This window comes from Thalassophryne amazonica, chromosome 3, assembly GCF_902500255.1.
Source record: "Thalassophryne amazonica chromosome 3, fThaAma1.1, whole genome shotgun sequence".
Classification (NCBI taxonomy): Eukaryota; Metazoa; Chordata; class Actinopteri; order Batrachoidiformes; family Batrachoididae; genus Thalassophryne; species Thalassophryne amazonica.
In genome coordinates, this window is record NC_047105.1 from 96,871,442 (window position 1) to 96,890,167 (window position 18,726).

Genomic DNA, 18,726 nt, shown 5'->3' on the forward strand with positions numbered 1-18,726 from the left:
TAAAGTTCTTGAGAAGCCGGATGACCATTTCCACATGGACTCTCACGGTTGCAATGCGCCTGGTGTGGGTGGTATCCTCCTCAGAGATTTCCATTCCTTTTTCGGTGAATGCAGCTATGATAAGCTTCACTCTTCATTCATGCAGCAGATCTGATATTAAAAAAAAACGTCTACCAGGACCACGTCACCTGGCCGCAGGTAATCCAGGAAGCCACAGTCTGAAGTAATAAATTTATCACTGCATCTACCTCCATATGCAGCAGAGATAAACATTATCAAACCACAAGGAACAATTTCCACCAAATATTTGATCATGTTTTGGCCATAGTAATGACTATATGACTCAGCCCTAGAGTCAATGTTATGCAGTTTCTGAAGGGGAGTTTCTGAGCAGTCAATCATGCCGGTTGTTGATGCATATTGATGTTTGAAACACTGTGGCATTGTTGCAAAAATGATCTCTCGGGGAAGCCATGGGATGAAACGCCTCAGCATTTCCTCCACGATGTCAAGCCACTGAGGTGTTCTTCTGCTGATCCCAGACTGCGACACGTGAAACATCTCCGCCAGGTCGGCCTGCAGCAAGCAACTTTTGGCAGCAGATCAGATATAAACAAAAAACCTTCTACTGAAAGACCAGTGTAGAACAGACTGAGTTGGTCAGTGCGTAGCAGTTCTCTGTTTCGGTTGGACCTGAATATCATACACGAAAAATTACTGACCGTGTGTCAGCTCAACAATGAAGGTGGTCTAATAAATTTGTATGAACAAAAAGACTGTACCAAACATGCACCCCAAATGGCTCAGATGTACATTGTTATATAATGTTAACCCATCCTACCCACACTCTTTGCATCTGATAGAGAGCTTTCATGGTCATGTTATAGTGTTGTAACGTTAATATACGTATGGTGTTATTTCATGCAGTGCTTGGTTGTATCAAACGCCAGAAAATGAGTAAATTAGATAGCAGCTAACGCTACACACACAGCTTACCCGTTTGTCTCATTAGCATCCGCCGTGGCTTCTTCAATGGAGCGTTGTAGCCCAACCATTTGTCTGGGTAAGGATGCAGTGGTATGGGTTTTTTCTCCACAAAATAAAGAGAACAGATATAGGGACATTTGGGTGGATTTTTCAAATTCAGCGCCTTTAGCCAGCACCGGAAATCCTCGTCTTTCGATGGAGGAGGGAACAGTTAAATGCTGGTCCACAGCACTCAGATCTCTTCTTTCCATGTTCAAAACATCGTTCTGAAAGTGATAGTTTCCTCTTCTTCCAGTTGTGGCACCTACAAACTGAACAATTAATGCTGCTCATGTTTGGACACTTCTAGCGTAGCCTACTGTGTTCCCATGTAGCTAATCATTAGACGCAGTGGCAACCCGGAAGTTGTTTGACAAAACGGAGCCTCCCACCCTGACTTCCTGAATAAGGTGAATAACCTGAACTGCATTAAGATGTGTAATCATGAAAATAATGTCACGATGATGAAACTCGGCAAAACTAAATTATTACACAGCTTGAAAATGTTTGAACGTACCTCATTCATATGCCAATTATCTTTGTATTAAAAGTGTACATGTGTGGTTTATTTACTACGTTCATTGTGAGTACACAATATAATTGTAAATACATTCAAAATACATACATGACAAAAGAAGGTGAAAATATTTATTTCCATTGTGGTCCATTTAATAATCAAATGACAAAATTGAAGTAATAAGATAACAATATTAATAATACTGATAATAATAATACAAGTGAAGTGTTGCACAGCGGTGCAAAGCTCCCTCGTATACTGAGTCCCAAAAACGAAGTGCCAAATTTTGAGTCCATAGTGAAACAGGAAATGTCAAATGTTGAACACTTCCTGGATCCCACGAGAAGAGATCTTGTGGGATCTCCCCAGATGCTGAAGGTTTTTAGTCATGTTAGTACTCCTCAGAAGCATTTACTGAAAATAGTCTGAAGGACCTAAATGAGATGGTAAGGCGTTTCAGGCATGTGAGACGGAAATTTAAAAAAATGCTTAAAATGAGGGGGGGGGGGGGGGGGGACTAAGAGGGCCATAGTTGTGGGGTCTTTATCCATGATAATGCTCCCCAGAAGCATTTACTGAAAATAAAGTCTGAAGGACCCAAATGAGATGGTGAGGATTTTTCAGGCATGTGAGATGCAAATTTAAAAAAAAAAATGCTTAAAGTGGCAGGGGATTAATAGGGTGGTAATCAGGGGGAAGAAGCTGAAGGTTTTTAGCCATGCTAACGCTCCCCAGAAGCATTTCCTAAAAAAAAAGTCTGAAGGACCTAAATGACATCTTGAGATACTGAAGAGCTTTGCTCGTTCATGTCCGTGACATATACATATTAATAAAAGTAATGATAATATGAATAGTGTGTATATGATAACAAGAACCTAAACAATAAATTAACAAAAAACATTACATAATTAACAGGAAAAAAGGGCAGTTCTTCCAAAAACTGTTGAGATATAAGGTTCTAAAAACATTCTGGACTCACACACCATTCCAACTCATCATAGAAACTTTGCATAATTACCACCCGTGAAAAATGTCAGCTACCTATTTTATAAAAACTACTCAATCTAGTGTCCGTGGATCCCCATGGGCAACACGTTAGTTATATTGCTTAGCTTATTTTTATGCTTGCTCTCCGTGCTGGTAGTTGTGCACAAGCGGTGAGTGTAGAAGTGCCAGTACGTGCTGTAATCCAAAGTGAAGTTTGCCTCAAACAGGTGTGTCTTAGGCTGCTAACATCACTTACTTTGATGAGGTCAACCACAAACATTATCCCTGCATGATCTAGCTGGTAGCGTGTTACTGAATCACTGACATTCAACATACAGGGACTATCTCTCCTTCCTCTCTGCCTTTTCTGCCATTTTCTTTGCTTAAGACACTCCTTATGAGCTCTCTTAATAAGGCCTATCTTACCAAGGAAAATTTTTAAGAAATGTCTAAAAATTGGAGGAATTCAAAGATTTTTCTCAGAATAACGTCACTAGGTGCTACTTTTAGCCTTAGGATGCTTTGCGGATATGGGCCCAGGTGTTGAATACTTGTACTAAATGGAATAGCAGATGTCACTTGGACTGGTTTAACACATACTCGTGACTATTTCAGTGGCTGAGTACAACTCCTTTGTGCCCTACCTGTCATTCAGATTTCACATTGTGTAAATAGCCAGGTGGAGTTGGACATGCCCAAATATTCACTTGCCCTATGTGCGTAAAGACTGTCACTCCTTTCCTACAGCGTTAACATTTTCAACTTTAGGATTTATTTCATAGCGTAATGAAATAGTGACCTGGGGTACAGAAATGTAGTGGTTAGCAGTGTGTTTTGTTTTTTCTTAAATCTGACTACGTTTGATCTCATGAAATGTTTTTCTCCTGTACATCACAGATTGTTGGCGAACGTCTTGCTGACCAGATCCCCATGATGATTCGCTACCACATGCTGCAGGAGTCTGCACTCCAGTTGCAGAAGGAGATGCTGCCCATTCTTCAGGACAAAGAGCTACTTGAATTCCTGCTTCAAGAAGATTCTGTCATAAAAAACAAGCGAATCAGGCTTCAAAAATGCATCACCCGCCTGACCAAGGCGCGGGTTTTGCTGGCTGCTTTTTTTAGTGCAAATGTCTTTCCGTTGAGTTGCATTGACCAGGTGACAAATGTAGGGGGCCACACCAAAGCTTGATCGGAAGTGATTTGCTTAATTAAGTCATGGAGTACACTTATTTGAAGCCTCTACATTTATCATTCTCTGTTCATGGATTCTTTTTTTCCCCCACTGGTCTGTGTTGAAATGGTAGCACAACCTTAGTTGTTGTTTTATTGGCTTAAAATGTGCTGATTGTTCACCCTCAGAAGTATTCTAAAAAGAGAAAAACATTGTTTTATGTTTAACCAAGAAAATGAAAGTAAAAGAAAAAAACACTGTGGAGTAACACATTATCACACACTTGGTGTAGTCATACTATGAGTGACTGAATAAACTGATTAGCAACATTAAAATAATTGTCTGGTAGCAAACATCACTTAACCCATCGGTCTCCGGTGGATTTGGGGCTCCGTTAGATGGATAACGTCACATTTCCACTGGCAACACAAACAGCCACATTCAGCAGAATGATTTTCCTGGTTTCAAGACATCCTGTATATGTGCACTGGTGGGGAGAGTTTGATTTGAGCGGAATTTATCACTGTCTGAATGCGAACATGGCAAATCCGACAAGCTCAGGGATCATGATGTTATGGGAGTGTATTGCATTCACTGGATAAAAAAAGAGTCCCTGATATCATAATTATGAGAAAAGATCTCACAATTACAAGGTCAGGTGTTTTTATATATATATATATATATATATATATATACGAGGTCTATTAGAAAAGTATCCGACCTTATTATTTTTTTCAAAAACCATATGGATTTGAATCACGTGTGATTACATCAGACATGCTTGAACCCTTGTGGGCATACAAGCATTTTTTCACGCCTGTCGGTTACGTCATTTGCCTGTGGGCAGTCTTTGAGTGAGGAGTGGCCCACCCTCTCGTCGTTTTTTTATTGTTTAGGAATGACGGCGATCTGCGCTTCGAGGCGGCAGCGTCTCGCCGTTTCAAGTTGAAAACTTCCACATTTCAGGCTCTGTTGACCCAGTAAGTCGTCAGAGAACAGAGAACTTTCAGAAGAAGTCGGCATGAGGAGTTTATTCAGACATTCCATTGTTAACGGACATTTTGTAATGAAAGAACGTGCGGGTAGAGTCGCGTGTCGGGCCGGACCCGACCGCGGGGGGTCGCGACAGGAAAAACACCTCCGTTGGAAACCTTAACGGGCAAGTTGGAACATGCCCAAGCTGTTAAACAATTTCTTAGTTACTCACTTGTTGAAAGCCATCAAAAGCCGCCTGAATTTTACAAATGGTTTTCAACACGGAGGTGTTTTTCCTGTCGCGGCGCACACATTTGCCGAGTCATCACGGAAAGGACTCGGCGAATTTGCGCACACGTCTTTCATTAAAAAATGTCCTTAAACAGTGGAATGTCCGCATAAAGTCCTCATGCCGGCCTCTTCTGAATCTTCTCTGTTCTCTCACGACGTCCTGGGTGAATTAAGCCTTAAATTAGGATGTTTTCAGGTCGAAACAGGCCAACGACGGCGCCTGGAAGCGCTGCACGACGTCCCGCTCCGTGGGAAGTCCTTACACCGACAGAAACACCCCATAATCTCTCATCAGCCATTAAACTTTTCACCGAAAACCAGCTTAATTTCTCGAATAGTATCCACTCGGATATTCCTCACAGGTCCAGAAAAAATGTTGATAAAGCAACGCGCGCCGTCTCGAGCAGCGTGTGAAACAAAGGAATTCAGCCGAGAGGGCGGGAACACATCTCACTCAAGGCCTGCACACAGGGAAATGACGTCACCGACACGCGTGAAAAAACTCACGCATGCGCACGAGGGTTCAAGCATGATTGGTGTAGTCGCACGTCATTCAAATCCATATAGTTAAAAAAAAATAATAAAAGGGTCGGTTTATTGTCTAATAGACCTCGTGTATATATATATATATATATATATATATATATATATATATATATATGTATGTAGTCTTGCTGAATTAAGCAGGAACGTCCCTGAAAAAGACGTTGCTTGGATGGCAGCATGTGTTTGGCACTAACACACCCCCATACCATCACAGATGCTGGCTTTTCAACTTTGTGGTGGTAACAATATGGATGGTCTTTTTCCTCTTTTGTCCAGAGGACACGACGTCCATGATTTCCAAAAACAATTTGAAATGTGGACTCATCAGACCACAGCACACTTCCACTTTGTGTCTGTCCATTTCAAATGAGCTCAGGCCCAGAGGAGGAGGTGGCGTTTCTGGATGTTGTTGATGTATGGCTTTCGCTTTGCATGGTAGAGTTTTAACTTGCACTTGTAGATGTAGCAACAAACTGTTAACTAACAATGGTTTTCTTAAGTGTTCTGAGCCCACGCAGTAAGATCCATTACACTATGATGTCGGTTTTTAATGCAGTGCCGCCTGAGGGATCGAAGGTCACGGGCATTCAGTGTTGGTTTTCGGCCTTGCCGCTTACGTGTAGAAAGTTCTCCAGATTCTCTGAATCTTCTAATTATATTATGGACTGTAGATGATGGAATCCCTAAATTCCTCGCAATTGAACATTGAGAAACATTGTTCTTAAACTGTTGGACTATTTTTTTTCACACAGTTGTTCACAAAGTGGTGATCCTCACCCCATCTTTGCTTGTGAACGGCTGAGCCTTTTGGGGATGCTCCTTTTATACCCAATCATGACACTCACCTGTTTCCAATTAACCTGTTCACATGTGGAATGTTCCAAACAGGTGTTCTTTGAACATTCATCAAATTTCCCAGTCTTTTGTTGCCCCTGTCCCAGCTTTTTTGAAATGTGTTGTAGGCATCCAATTCAAAATGAGCAAATATTTGCACAAAAACAAAAAAAATCTCTCAGTTTGAACATTAAATATCTTGTCTTTGTGATGTATTTAATTGAATATAGGTTGAAGAGGATTTGCAAATCAGTGTATTCTGTTTTTATTTACATTTCACACAACGTCCCAACTTCATTGGAATTGGGGTCGTGTGTGTGTGTGTGTGTGTGTGTATATATATATATATATATATATATATTATACAAAAGAACACATTTGATTGTGCTGTTTCTAGTTTGTGTCCACTTGTGCATATTATTAATGTGTACTGTTTTCTTGTATTATCCACTGTTTGTTGTGTATTAAGTGGTTTATATTATATTAGCATAACCTAAAGTGATCTTTTGTAACTGCCAGTAAATGCTGTTATTGTGTAACTACTGTGCACCTGCTGAGTTTGTGTGAAAAACAAGAAACTGTGTAGACAGACTGTGGGAAACTGATAAATGGGTCAGACATTCCACGGCTAAAATGAGACATGGTTGAATGCATAAAAGAACTCCTTTTTAGGTAATTATCCTGAAGGACACCGCGTGTCAAGCACAGATGACTGCACGCAGGATGGGAAGTGGACCAGTCAAGAAAGAATACAACATCTTAGCATAGTGACGCAATGTTTTGACAGAAACTCAGATAGTATATATGGGTTCAGCGAGAAGTGAATGAGGTTCCTGCTCAGAGTCTCATTGCTAGGACAAGCTAAGTGTGAACCCAGAGACTCTCTGTTATTGTTATTTTGGCTCATTCTCTGTATTAAAGGCGAGGTCAATCTGAGAACTGGACTGACTCCTGGTCATCTTTCACTCTCTCATCAACGGACGTGCGGGGTGTGACTGAGGTAAATTGTTAAACAATTTCATGTTAATGTTTTGGCATTACAGTTGTGAGACTGTTGTAAAAGGTCCGCTCCAACAATATACACACACACACACATATACGAGGTCTGTCCGTAAAGTATCGTACCTTTTTATTTTTTTCAAAAACTATATGGATTTCATTCATATGTTTTTACGTCAGACATGCTTGAACCCTCGTGCGCATGCGTGAGTTTTTCCACGCCTGTCGGTGACGTCATTCGCCTGTGAGCACTCCTTGTGGGAGGAGTGGTCCCGCCCCCTCGTCGGATTTTCATTGTCTGGAAATGGCGGAATGAAAAGGACTTTTTTTCCATCAGAATGTTTTCAGAAGCTGTTAGAGACTAGCACCTGGAAACCATTCGAAAAATTTATCTGGCTTTCAGTGAAAATTTTACGGGCTTCACAGAGAATAAGGACTTTAACTACAGGTTTAAGGACCCCTTTAAAGGACGGTCGGTGCGCCGCGCTGCGACGATGCGGCACAAACCACTGGATCATTTCTAAGCTGATGGCTCTGTGGATACGAGACCGTCGTGTGCTCTTTCTCTGGTTATCACAAGACCTGGACATCAGCCATTTTCCGGCAGATTTCACTTTTAACAAGAGATTTTGTCATGGAAAGCCGCGCGGAGGCTTCGCGCGTCACGACCGATTCGCTGATGAAGCGAGACAAAGGAACACCTCCGTTTCGGAGTGTTAGAGGACAAGTTGGGACATGTCTATCTCGGCTTTCAGTGCTTACCAGTCGTGTGAATATAAAAGAACTTGTGGAGAGCTGCTCACAGGCGAATGACGTCACCGACAGGCGTGGAAAAACTCACGCATGCGCACGAGGGTTCAAGCATTCTGACGTAAAAACATATGAATGAAATCCACATAGTTTTTGAAAAAAATAAAAGGTACGATACTTTACGGACAGACCTCGTATATATATATATATGTATATATATATATATATATATATATATATATATATATATATATATATATAATATATATAATTTTCTCATGCTTGTCTTTACTTAGGAGCTGGAACTACCTAAACCCATTGGGCTTACAGTAGTGTTAAGAATAATAGTAGTGCTATGTGACTAAAAAGATTAATCCAGGTTTTGAGTATATTTCTTATTGTTACATGGGAAACAAGGTACCAGTAGATTCAGTAGATTCTCACAAATCCAACAAGACCAAGCATTCGTGATATGCACACTCTTAAGGCTATGAAATTGGGCTATTAGTAAAAAAAAAAAAAAAAAGGGGGTGTTCACAATAATAGTAGCATCTGCTATTGACGCTACAAACTCAAAACTATTATGTTCAAACTGCTTTTTTAGCAATCCTGTGAATCACTAAACTAGTATTTAGTTGTATAACCAGTTTTTCATGATTTCTTCACATCTGTGAGGCATTAATTTTATTGGTTTGGAACCAAGATTTTACTCATTTACTAGTGTGCTTGGGGTCATTGTCTTGTTGAAACACCCATTTCAAGGGCATGTCCTCTTCAGCATAAGGCAACATGACCTTTTCAAGTATTCTGACATATCCAAACTGATCCATGATACCTGGTATGCAATATATAGGCCCAACACCATAGTAGGAGAAACATGCCCATATCATGATTTAATTTAATTTAATTAGCTTATAATGCCCCAAATCACAGCAAAAGCCATCTCAAGGTGCCTTACATAAAATAAGTCAACATAAAATTGAATAATTAAAAATGAATTAAAAAAAAATTCAAATACATAAATAAAAACAGAAGTAAAAGAATAAAACAAATAAAAATAAAAACTATCCATAAGAAAGAGAAAATAGGTTTTGAGTCTTGACTTAAAAATGTCCACGGACTCAGACTGCCTCACGGTCGCGGGAAGACTGTTCCACAGGGTGGGTGCACGATACGAAAAGGCTCTTTGACCTGCTGACGTCTTCTTCACCCTGGGAACACAGAGAAGTCCCGCATCCTGCGACCGCAAAGCCCGGGCCAGCACGTAGAGTTCTTGCACCACCATGCTTCACTGTCTTCACTGTGAACTGTGGCTTGAATTCAGAGTTTGGGGGTCGTCTCACAAACTGTCTGTGGCCCTTGGACCCAAAAAGAACATTTTACTCTCATCAGTCCACAAAATATTCCTCCATTTCTCTTTAGGCCAGTTGATGTGCTCTTTGGCAAATTGTAACCTCTTCTGCACGTCTTTTATTTAACAGAGGGACTTTGAGGGGGATTCTTGCAAATAAATTAGCTTCACACAGGTGTCTTCTAACTGACACAGCACTTACAGGTAACTCCAGACTGTCTTTGATCATCCTGGAGCTGATCAATGGGTGAGCCTTTGCCATTCTGGTTATTCTTCTATCCGTTTTGATGGTTGTTTTCCGTTTTCTTCCACGCGTCTTTTTTTTTTTTTTTGTCCATTTTAAAGCATTGGAGATCATTGTAGATGAACAGCCTATAATTTTTTGCACCTGCGTATAAGTTTTCCCCTCTCCAATCAACTTTTTAATCAAACTACGCTGTTCTTCTGAACAATGTCTTGAAGGTCCCATTTTCCTCAGGCTTTCAAAGAGAAAAGCATGTTCAACAGGTGCTGGCTTCATCCTTATATAGGAGACACCTGATTCACACCTGTTTGTTCCACAAAATTGACAAACTCACTGCCTGAATGCCACACTACTATTATTGTGAACACCCCCTTTTCTACTTTTTTTTTTTTTAATAATGGCCCAATTTCATGGCCTTAAGAGTGTGCATATCATGAATGCTTGGTCTTGTTGGATTTGTGAGAATCTACTGAATCTACTGGTACCTTGTTTCCCATGTAACAATAAGAAATATACTCAAAACCTGGATTAATCTTTTTAGTCACATAGCACTACTATTATTCTGAACACTACTGTACGTAGTTCCAGCTCCTAGGTAAGCATGAGAATTCCTGAGTCATAATCTTAAATTGGCTAATTTGTAGCTGCCAGCACTGCACTGTGATTGCACAGAAAGTGTGGATTTTCCCCTAAGGTGTTGCTGGATGAATGAAACTCCTACAGGGAGGCGGGGCACGGGGCACCAAGACTGACGTGCCTGGATGGGAGTGACCCCCTAGTTGTCCCTCAGGAGGTGTCAGGAGACATCTGATCTGATCTCATACTTACAAGATCTTTTCTCGTAATTATGAGATCAGGGGTCAAATTTCTTTTTTTATTCAGTGAATGCAATACGCTTCCGTATGACGTTACACTTCCTCACTATATTCCTGTGCTGACAGTGTCCTCTCCACTGTTGTGGCATTCAGTATGGCTGCAACAGTAAGGGCAGCAAACAACCTTCTCTCTCACGGCACCTTCTTACCAAGAGAATCCGCCAGATACAACTGTACACAGCCACGCTTTTTCTTCAGTCTGACTTTGGCTAAATGAACAGCAGCACATGTTGATGCGTTGTGAACTCCCTCTTTCCCCTGGTGCTGAATTCACACCCTGCACTGGAGCTTTCACCAATCAGTAGCTCAGTGTGAAGCATTGGTCAACCACAGTATTTGAACACATCATATCATAGAAGTAACATAGAAACGTAGCCATCGGGAAACGCTCTCCATGCTCAAAGTTTTGAGCGGATAAACTTTCCAACGGACTTGCTGGACATCAACTAACAGGGAATGCATTTAACAAATGAAAAAAGGACTTGTACAGAACAAAAACTGACAGGAATGGAAATCAAAATTTTGTATATGTTAATACGTTTCTTCAAGAGTGTTATGCTGTGTTTACACATAACGACGGCATGTCACAAATGCCACGAAGTATACATTCTTGGCCGCTGATCACAAATGTGATGATTTGAGGCAGAGGCGTCAAGTGTCCTCAGGAACTGCTGCAACCTGTTACCACATGTTACGATTAATGGCACTTGTTGCTGGAGAATTATCAGGAACCATTACGCACGGTCAAGCATTAAGTTCTGTAACATTGTGAATGAGGCAAATTGTCTCCACACACATCCCTGTGTTCATTCAACCATCAGTTGCCGAACAATTCAGATCACTCCAGTTTGCTCCTCAAAAGCCACAGCAGAAGAACTTTGTGACTGCATGCTTAGTTGGGCTCAGTGCCACGGAGTGGCGCAGAAAGGAGGAGGAGACAGAGCCAGATATGTGGCTCCATGCGGCTCTCGTCTCGCTCGTTTTCCCAAACATCAGGCACATGCAGCAGGTGGAACACGTGCAGGAGCGTGCTGAGGAGCACTGGAACAAGACTTTTAGCCGACTTGGCGTCACTGTCCTTCAGTATACTGCAGCAATGAAACTGAATGCGGTGCAGCAGGGTTTAATTGTGCGCACGTCAGAGAAGAACGCTGTCACACTCTATTAAGGTTCACCACCCATCAAGACAGATCAACACCTTAACTTGCGACCTCCACGATATGAGGTGAAATGAGGGTGGTGCATGACATTCATGGAAGATTTTTTGTCAGCCAAAAACATTCTCCACAAAAATCACAAATATCACACACCAACACACACTATTAAGAAACCTATTCAGATGTGTTAAGGCATATTAAGAAAGTCAGGAATGTGCCAAGAATGACACAAATATAATATTCGTAACGCATCTTGCCTATGTGTAAACACAGCATTACAGACATGTAACAGGTTACATTGTAGCTTCACGCTACTCAGGGGCGTCGGACTGGGGGGGTAAAGGGTAAACTGGCATTAAATACATGTTTGTGTTGCATGTTATTAATGTCATACAATTCATGTTGTAAAAGAATATAATTAGAATGAATGTAGAAATGTTGCAAAACATAATTCTGCTCTAACAATAATATTGAAAGATCTCTGAGGGCCCTTCCACACCTGCACAATGGTTTAGTCCAGGCTCACAGGTGACACGCTGACACATACACACACATCCCAAACGGGATCTCACAGAAAGAGGAGGTGGTAGTGCTGAAACAACTAATCGATTTAATCAATTATTAAAATAGTTGTCAACTAATTTAGTCATCAGTTAGTTGTTAAATAACTGTTTTACCGCAAATGTCTCGTTTCTTCCATATAAATCAACCGTTTCTGCAGTGCGGCTTTGCTTTGAACATTGAACCAAGCAGTGCTTCGATCTGGTGCGTTGTTGAGTCAGTGTTTTATTTCGCTTAATCTTAATTTTCCGCACTAAAGCCCCAAAGAGCATATGTCTGTGAGTAATATTTACCTTTTTATGTTAATCTGACCTGTTATGGTCTTCTGAAACAGTTGATAGATGTATATTACAACTTAAAAACTGGACCGATGCTAACGCGTTAGCATGTCTATGGCTTTTTCAATGTTGAAGTTAGCATTAAGCTGTTGCAGCTGTCAGCACATTTGTTTTCTGTATAATTATTCATGGCTCAGCGTTTGTTGTAAAAGAGTCAAATGTATTACGAATTGTAATATTTTATTCATTTATTTTTATTTATATATCAATAATATTAATAGCAACAACAACAATAATAGTAATAATAACTAATAATGCCACAATACAATTTCAGAGAAACTGACAAAAAGAATCTGATAAAACAAAACAGAAAAGATGAAACCAACTAACAATGAACATAAATAAATAAATATAGAAATAAATAACCATTTCCTATGAACACCTAGTGACTCTTAAACCTCCACTTCATCCCTGTTTTATTTAAGTTTAATGACAATTTGTTTCGGTCAAACCACATCTAAGCTGTGCTTTTACACAAGAAAAAAATAAAATGCAGTAAACTGCACATTTCTGTCTTTTTTCATGAAAATATCTTATTAAAATACTTTTGTTGACTCTTGCTGTAATATGTTGTCAGTGGTTGAGATAGTTGATGTCGGCATCTAAAAATGCTCATAATCGGGTTAAACCTGATAGAAATCTCTTTGTGGTGTGTCGGTGATGCATATGTGAAAAATAAAACAAAACACTACTCCAGGTATATTTTTGATGAGAATATAACATCAACTGAGTTAGCCAGTGCTTTTAACAGTTTTTATAATGTTTTAACACTGTGGATTTTAACTCTGAGATTCAGGAACTGAAGGATGAGCTTGTGGACACTCAGCACTTTAATATTGAACTAAAAGACGTAGAAAAAGCCTTCTACAAAATTAAAGTTAACAAAAGTCCAGGTCCTGACAGAGTGTGTGGGCGTCTGTTAAAGACATGTGCATCAGTACTCAGCCCTATCTTTCATTCAATTTTTAATATGTCTTTGAAGGAACAAACTATTCCAAAAATATGGAAAGAAGCTGATATAGTCCCTGTCCCCAAATCTAGCTGCCCAAAGACCTTGAATGAATATAGGCCTGTTGCACTTACATCAATTGTAATGAAAATCTTTGAAAAATTTTAACGAACTGAAATCTTACAGTTGGTGGAGGGGGAGCTTAACCCTTTACAGTTTGCATACAGGCCGCACAGGGGAGTTGAGGATGCCACAGCCACTTTATTGAATCTTGTTTTGAACCACCTGGATGGGCACAGAGCCCATGCCAGGCTTTTATTTGTGGATTTTACTTCAGCTTTTAACACCATCCAGCCCCATATTTTAACTAATAGGCTTTTAGATCATTTTAACTTGAGTAAGAATCTAGTGGGGTAGATTCTGAACTTTTTATCTGACAGGACACAGAGTGAGTCAATGGTGTTTTATCTGATCCTGTTTGCACTTCCACTGGTTCACCACAAGGGTGTGTCTTTCACCACTGCTGTATATTTTGTATACAAACGTGTCAAAGCAAGTATGAGAACAGATTCATTTTAAAATATGCAGATGACTCTGTCATTGTGAGCTTGCTGAAGGATGGGGAAAGTGGCCATGGGCCGATTGTCAATGACTTTGTTGAGTGGTGTGAGGCCTCTCACCTCATATTAAATGTGTCCAAAACCAAGGACATGGTCATGGACTTCAGGAAGAGTGGTCAAACTCATAGCAATGACCACCTCAATCAAAGGTGAGACCTTGGGGCAGGTCACCACTTACAAATACCTTGGAACTGTAATTGACTCTGGACTGACCTTTGTAGCCAACTGCAAGGAAGTCTTCAAGAAAGGACAGCAGCGCCTGTACTGTCTCAGGAAACTGGCTGTTTTTAATGTTGATCGAACTGTTATATCCTTGTTCTATCGTGCTTTTATTGATTCCATTTTATCATTTTCTTTAGTGGCTTGGTTTGGGTCATTATCTGTGACGAACAGGAACTCTCTAAACAAGATAGTTACATGGGTGAGTAAGCTGATTGGGCAACCACAGCTGAGCCTAGACTCACTGTACATCAGACAGTTACAGCGGCTTGTACCAGCCAGGACCAATCCCACCCTCTGCACTCTCTGTTTGTGCTCCTGCCGTCTGCTCAGAGATTTTCTGTTCCAAAATGTAGAACAAAGAGATTTAAAAACAGTTTTGTTCCTGCAGCAATATCTGTGCTAAACAAAAATCAGCGCTACTAAGAACAATTGACTCTGAACACTTTAAGTCCTGGTTTGTTTTTACTGTTTATTTATTCATGTTGTATTGTATGTATGCGTGCACGGTTTGGGGATGCCCCTCTCTTCTGAACTGCAAACCTAATTTACCTACAGGTACGAATAAAGGAACCTGAACCTAACTTTGTTACAAGGTCAAACGTTGATGTTGCGTGATAAAGGCCTTTTAATAGTAACTCACTTAAAGAAATAATGGCAAAACTCACATGTAAGAAACAAAACAAAACGATTAATCGAAAAAATAATCGACTGATAATCATTAGTTGCAGCCCTAGTGTTTAAGCTGAAAATAATATCTCTCCTAAAAAAATCAAAGTCCGGATTTCAAAAAAGAAAAGAAAAAAGGACAGGGAAAGAAAACTAAATGAGAGAAAGCAGCTGCTAACCAAATTCTTTGAAAAGAGAGGTGAGCTTGAAAGCTAGCTATACTGAGTTGCGGGGTCTAGGGGACCAAATTGCACCATTTTCTAGAAAAATGGTGCAATTTGGTGCATTCCTGTGCATTTTAACAGAGGGAATGGTGCAATTTGGTGCATTCCTGTACATTTTAACAGAGGGAATGCACCAAACCTATGCATTTTAACAGATGGGAATGGACCAAATTGCACCTGGTGCATTCCTGCGCACTTTAACAGAGGGAATGCAACAAATTGTACCATTTTTCTAGAAAATGGTGCAATTTGGTCCACCAGACCCCCCAACTCAATATTGCTCCCCCAACTTTAAAAAGGGTTCTGACTCCCAGGTGTGATCTGTGGTATACATGATTTAGACCTGGTTTGACTGCGCATTAGAAATGTAGTGTTTGTGTTAATAAAAAAGAACATAACAGTTTGTGTGTGTGTGTGTGTGTGTGTGGGGGGGGCTTTGTGTGTGACTAGTACCTAGGGCCCAGAATTTGGTGCTACACCCCTAACGCTACTCACCAAAATCCTCATGGTCTGAAATCAGTGTTTCTTGAAGGTCTTTATTGCAAATCCTCAATGCATCTTAACTGTCCAGTTTCAACCAACAAGGTCTTTCTCAATGATGCTTACATGAACATACATGTAGCATGTACTCAAAATATTTATGCTCTGAAAAACCTTGACTTTAAATTAATCATCAAAAAATTTAAGGTAATTTTTTTTGTTCTGAACTTCTTTGGGTTTATAGTGTGCTGAGTAGAAAAAATTAAGCATACCACTGGAATCAGTGCATCAATGTGGTGGTTTTAGGGTATAAATACACTACAGCACTTGCAGAGTGCATACCCCTGCCCAGCAAAAACACATAACTCTGGAATTACAGGGCGTAGTCAAGTCTGGGAGCATGCACTGGCACTGTGCTTTGCTGCATCCACAACTCAGTTGTCTGCCACTGAGGCAGACAACTGGTCCAGTCCCACATCTCTAAAATAACCATCTATCTGTCACAGCCAGGTGAAACGTCTGTGCCCCCTTGGACTTCTCCTGCTGCTGTGGTCCTCAACATTCAGGCACCTGTGTGCTGGATCGTGCGGAGAAGCGGGCCACATGGCCAAAATATCATAGCTGACGCTCCCTCACAATGCAAGTGAAACCCCACATCCTAGTCTCTTAGTAACTGCTCATTTGATACAAAGTGATTTGGTACCCAATGATCCTACACCTAGTACCAAGGACACTTTGTGCCAACGACATCCATTCATCAGCTTAGGTCACTGGTTAGCATCCAAGTCGCACAACAAGACAGACAGTGACAAGTCCCAGGACCCTGTGGACTTGGACCTTTATTTGCCTGCAGAGATCTCACCATCGCCAAACACCTCTATCCAGTGACCTCATGACTCCACAAGCTCTTCCCAGGTGCCTCTTGATCTCAAAGGCTGAGAACCCAGAGAGGTGTATGTCACTGCTAAGATAAGTAAATGTCTCTGGTTTCAACTCCTTCACCACATACAGACACACTTCTGATGGCTGAATCCAAGAAGTCATGAAAAGCTTGAATCTTAGTCTTGACCTCAAACTATTTTTCATTTTTAATAAATTCAATACAGAAATTTTTTCACATCAACATTATGTGGCATTGTGTGTAGAATGTTGAGGAAAAAAAAATGTAATTTCATCTATTTTTGAATAAGTGCAGGGCTGTGAATACTTCTGGAAGTGCCAGCACATACTGCTCAAAATAATTAGGGGAACACAGTTTTCCTCCAATTATTTTGAGCTATATATATATATATATATATACATATACACATACATATACACATACATATACACACATATACACATATACACACATACACACATATACATACACATATATACATATACATATATATATATACACATAATGCATGAGAGTTCCACCTAAAGTCGAGCACACTCGAGCCATGTGTACACGGCTCAGTCTGCTACAGCTGGTTATAGCTGTAACCTGTGTGTATCTACAACAGCACATCTCCAAAATGATTTGCATCTGTCCTTAATCATGTTAATTTCTTCAGTTTTCATCTTACTATTTCTAGCACTTTCTAGTACAGGTCTGGTTAAAACATTTGAGATCAGTACCATCAAGTGGCAACAGGTGGAATGACAGCTCAGAGACATTCGATACCCCAAAACACAAAAGCAGGCAGTGACGTGCGGTGAGGTTGATGGCTGGTGAGGCACTGATTTCATCACAATCAGATTGACAAACATACATGAACCCCAAAGAGCAGCTTATTCACCGTTTGATTGAAAGCACTTAACGGGTTATGTGTAAAATCTCATATCAGCATTCTTCACACATACACATGTAGCACACAACAAAACACATTTTTGTGGCATGTTTGTGCACAGCGTACCTTTAAAGTGAATGCGGGCTGCGCCAAGGGGGCATAGAGACATACCACCTGGAGTGGGTTTGTGGTGGCAGCGTGCTGCGGGTTCTGTGCCGATTTGCTTGGGCACATTTGCATTGGACTCTGAGGGTTCCGGTCCTTCTTACAGGTCAGTTTTGTGTTTTTCTGTAGCCTCGGTTGACATTGGCGTTATGTAATTGCATGTGTCTCGGGTTCAGGGCAGCAGCCTGGCTGGAGTGTGTGTGTTTGATTCCTGGTTGTTGGGAGTGCGTGCTGTCGGGCACACGTCGTGGGCTCGGGGCTCTCTCCTATGGTAAGTTCGTTCATGGTCTTGTTGGCTTTGTGTGCTGTGTCACAGCTTAAATTCTGCTTCAGAGCCTGAGTTGTAGTGGGCTCTTTCCCCCTCCTCCTCCTGCTGTCTGCGGGTGCGCGCGCCTACACTGGCAGGTAAGATTTCAACTACACAGGCTGAGTTAATGTTTTTTTTTTTTTTTTTTTTTTTTATTATCCCGTGTCTCTTATTTAGGCACAATGAACCACGGTGTGCGGAGTGTACGTTTGAGTCACCACCTCCACATTTCATCGGCTGCCAAGTTGTGTACATTGCTTTGCGGAGGGCGCCCTCTGCGGGTGCTGTTGGCGCACTACATGGGATTGATTTCACCTGTTGTGATTAATATGGTGGGGTGAGGGGTTTATTCCTCCTCGGCCGAGTTTGATGCATATTTATTTACTTTTTTGTATTGGTTTGTGGTCTTTTTTTTTTGTCTGAGCTGGACCCTTGCTCACCCAACATTAATTTGGTTGAAGGTGAATAATTTTACTCGGTTAAGTGCAATATAAGATCTGGTTGAAACTGAATAAGGTAATTCTGTGCAATATAAGGTGAATGTGAAAAGCAGTACTATGAAATGTGAAATCTGTAATGCTTATGTTTTTAAACTAATTTGTCAAAATAAATCTACCTTGTGACAAGCACACTTCTGTTTCCCGTACTTTGCGCAGCCTTCTATTACAAATTGGGCTTTGATTGGTCTCAGGGC

The 18,726-nt window shown here is 40.7% G+C and overlaps 1 protein-coding gene across 1 annotated transcript in view; it reads left to right on the forward strand.

The window, feature by feature from the left end:
* LOC117507309 (interferon-induced GTP-binding protein Mx-like) overlaps positions 1–4,259 on the forward strand; it is a 35,572-nt gene extending 31,313 nt beyond the window's left edge. Inside the window, exon 11 of the mRNA XM_034167154.1 lies at positions 3,428–4,259. Coding sequence (XP_034023045.1) covers positions 3,428–3,721 — 294 coding nt within the window. The 3' untranslated portion in view covers positions 3,722–4,259. The remainder of the gene's footprint in view (positions 1–3,427) is intronic.
* The last annotated feature ends 14,467 nt before the right edge of the window (positions 4,260–18,726 follow it).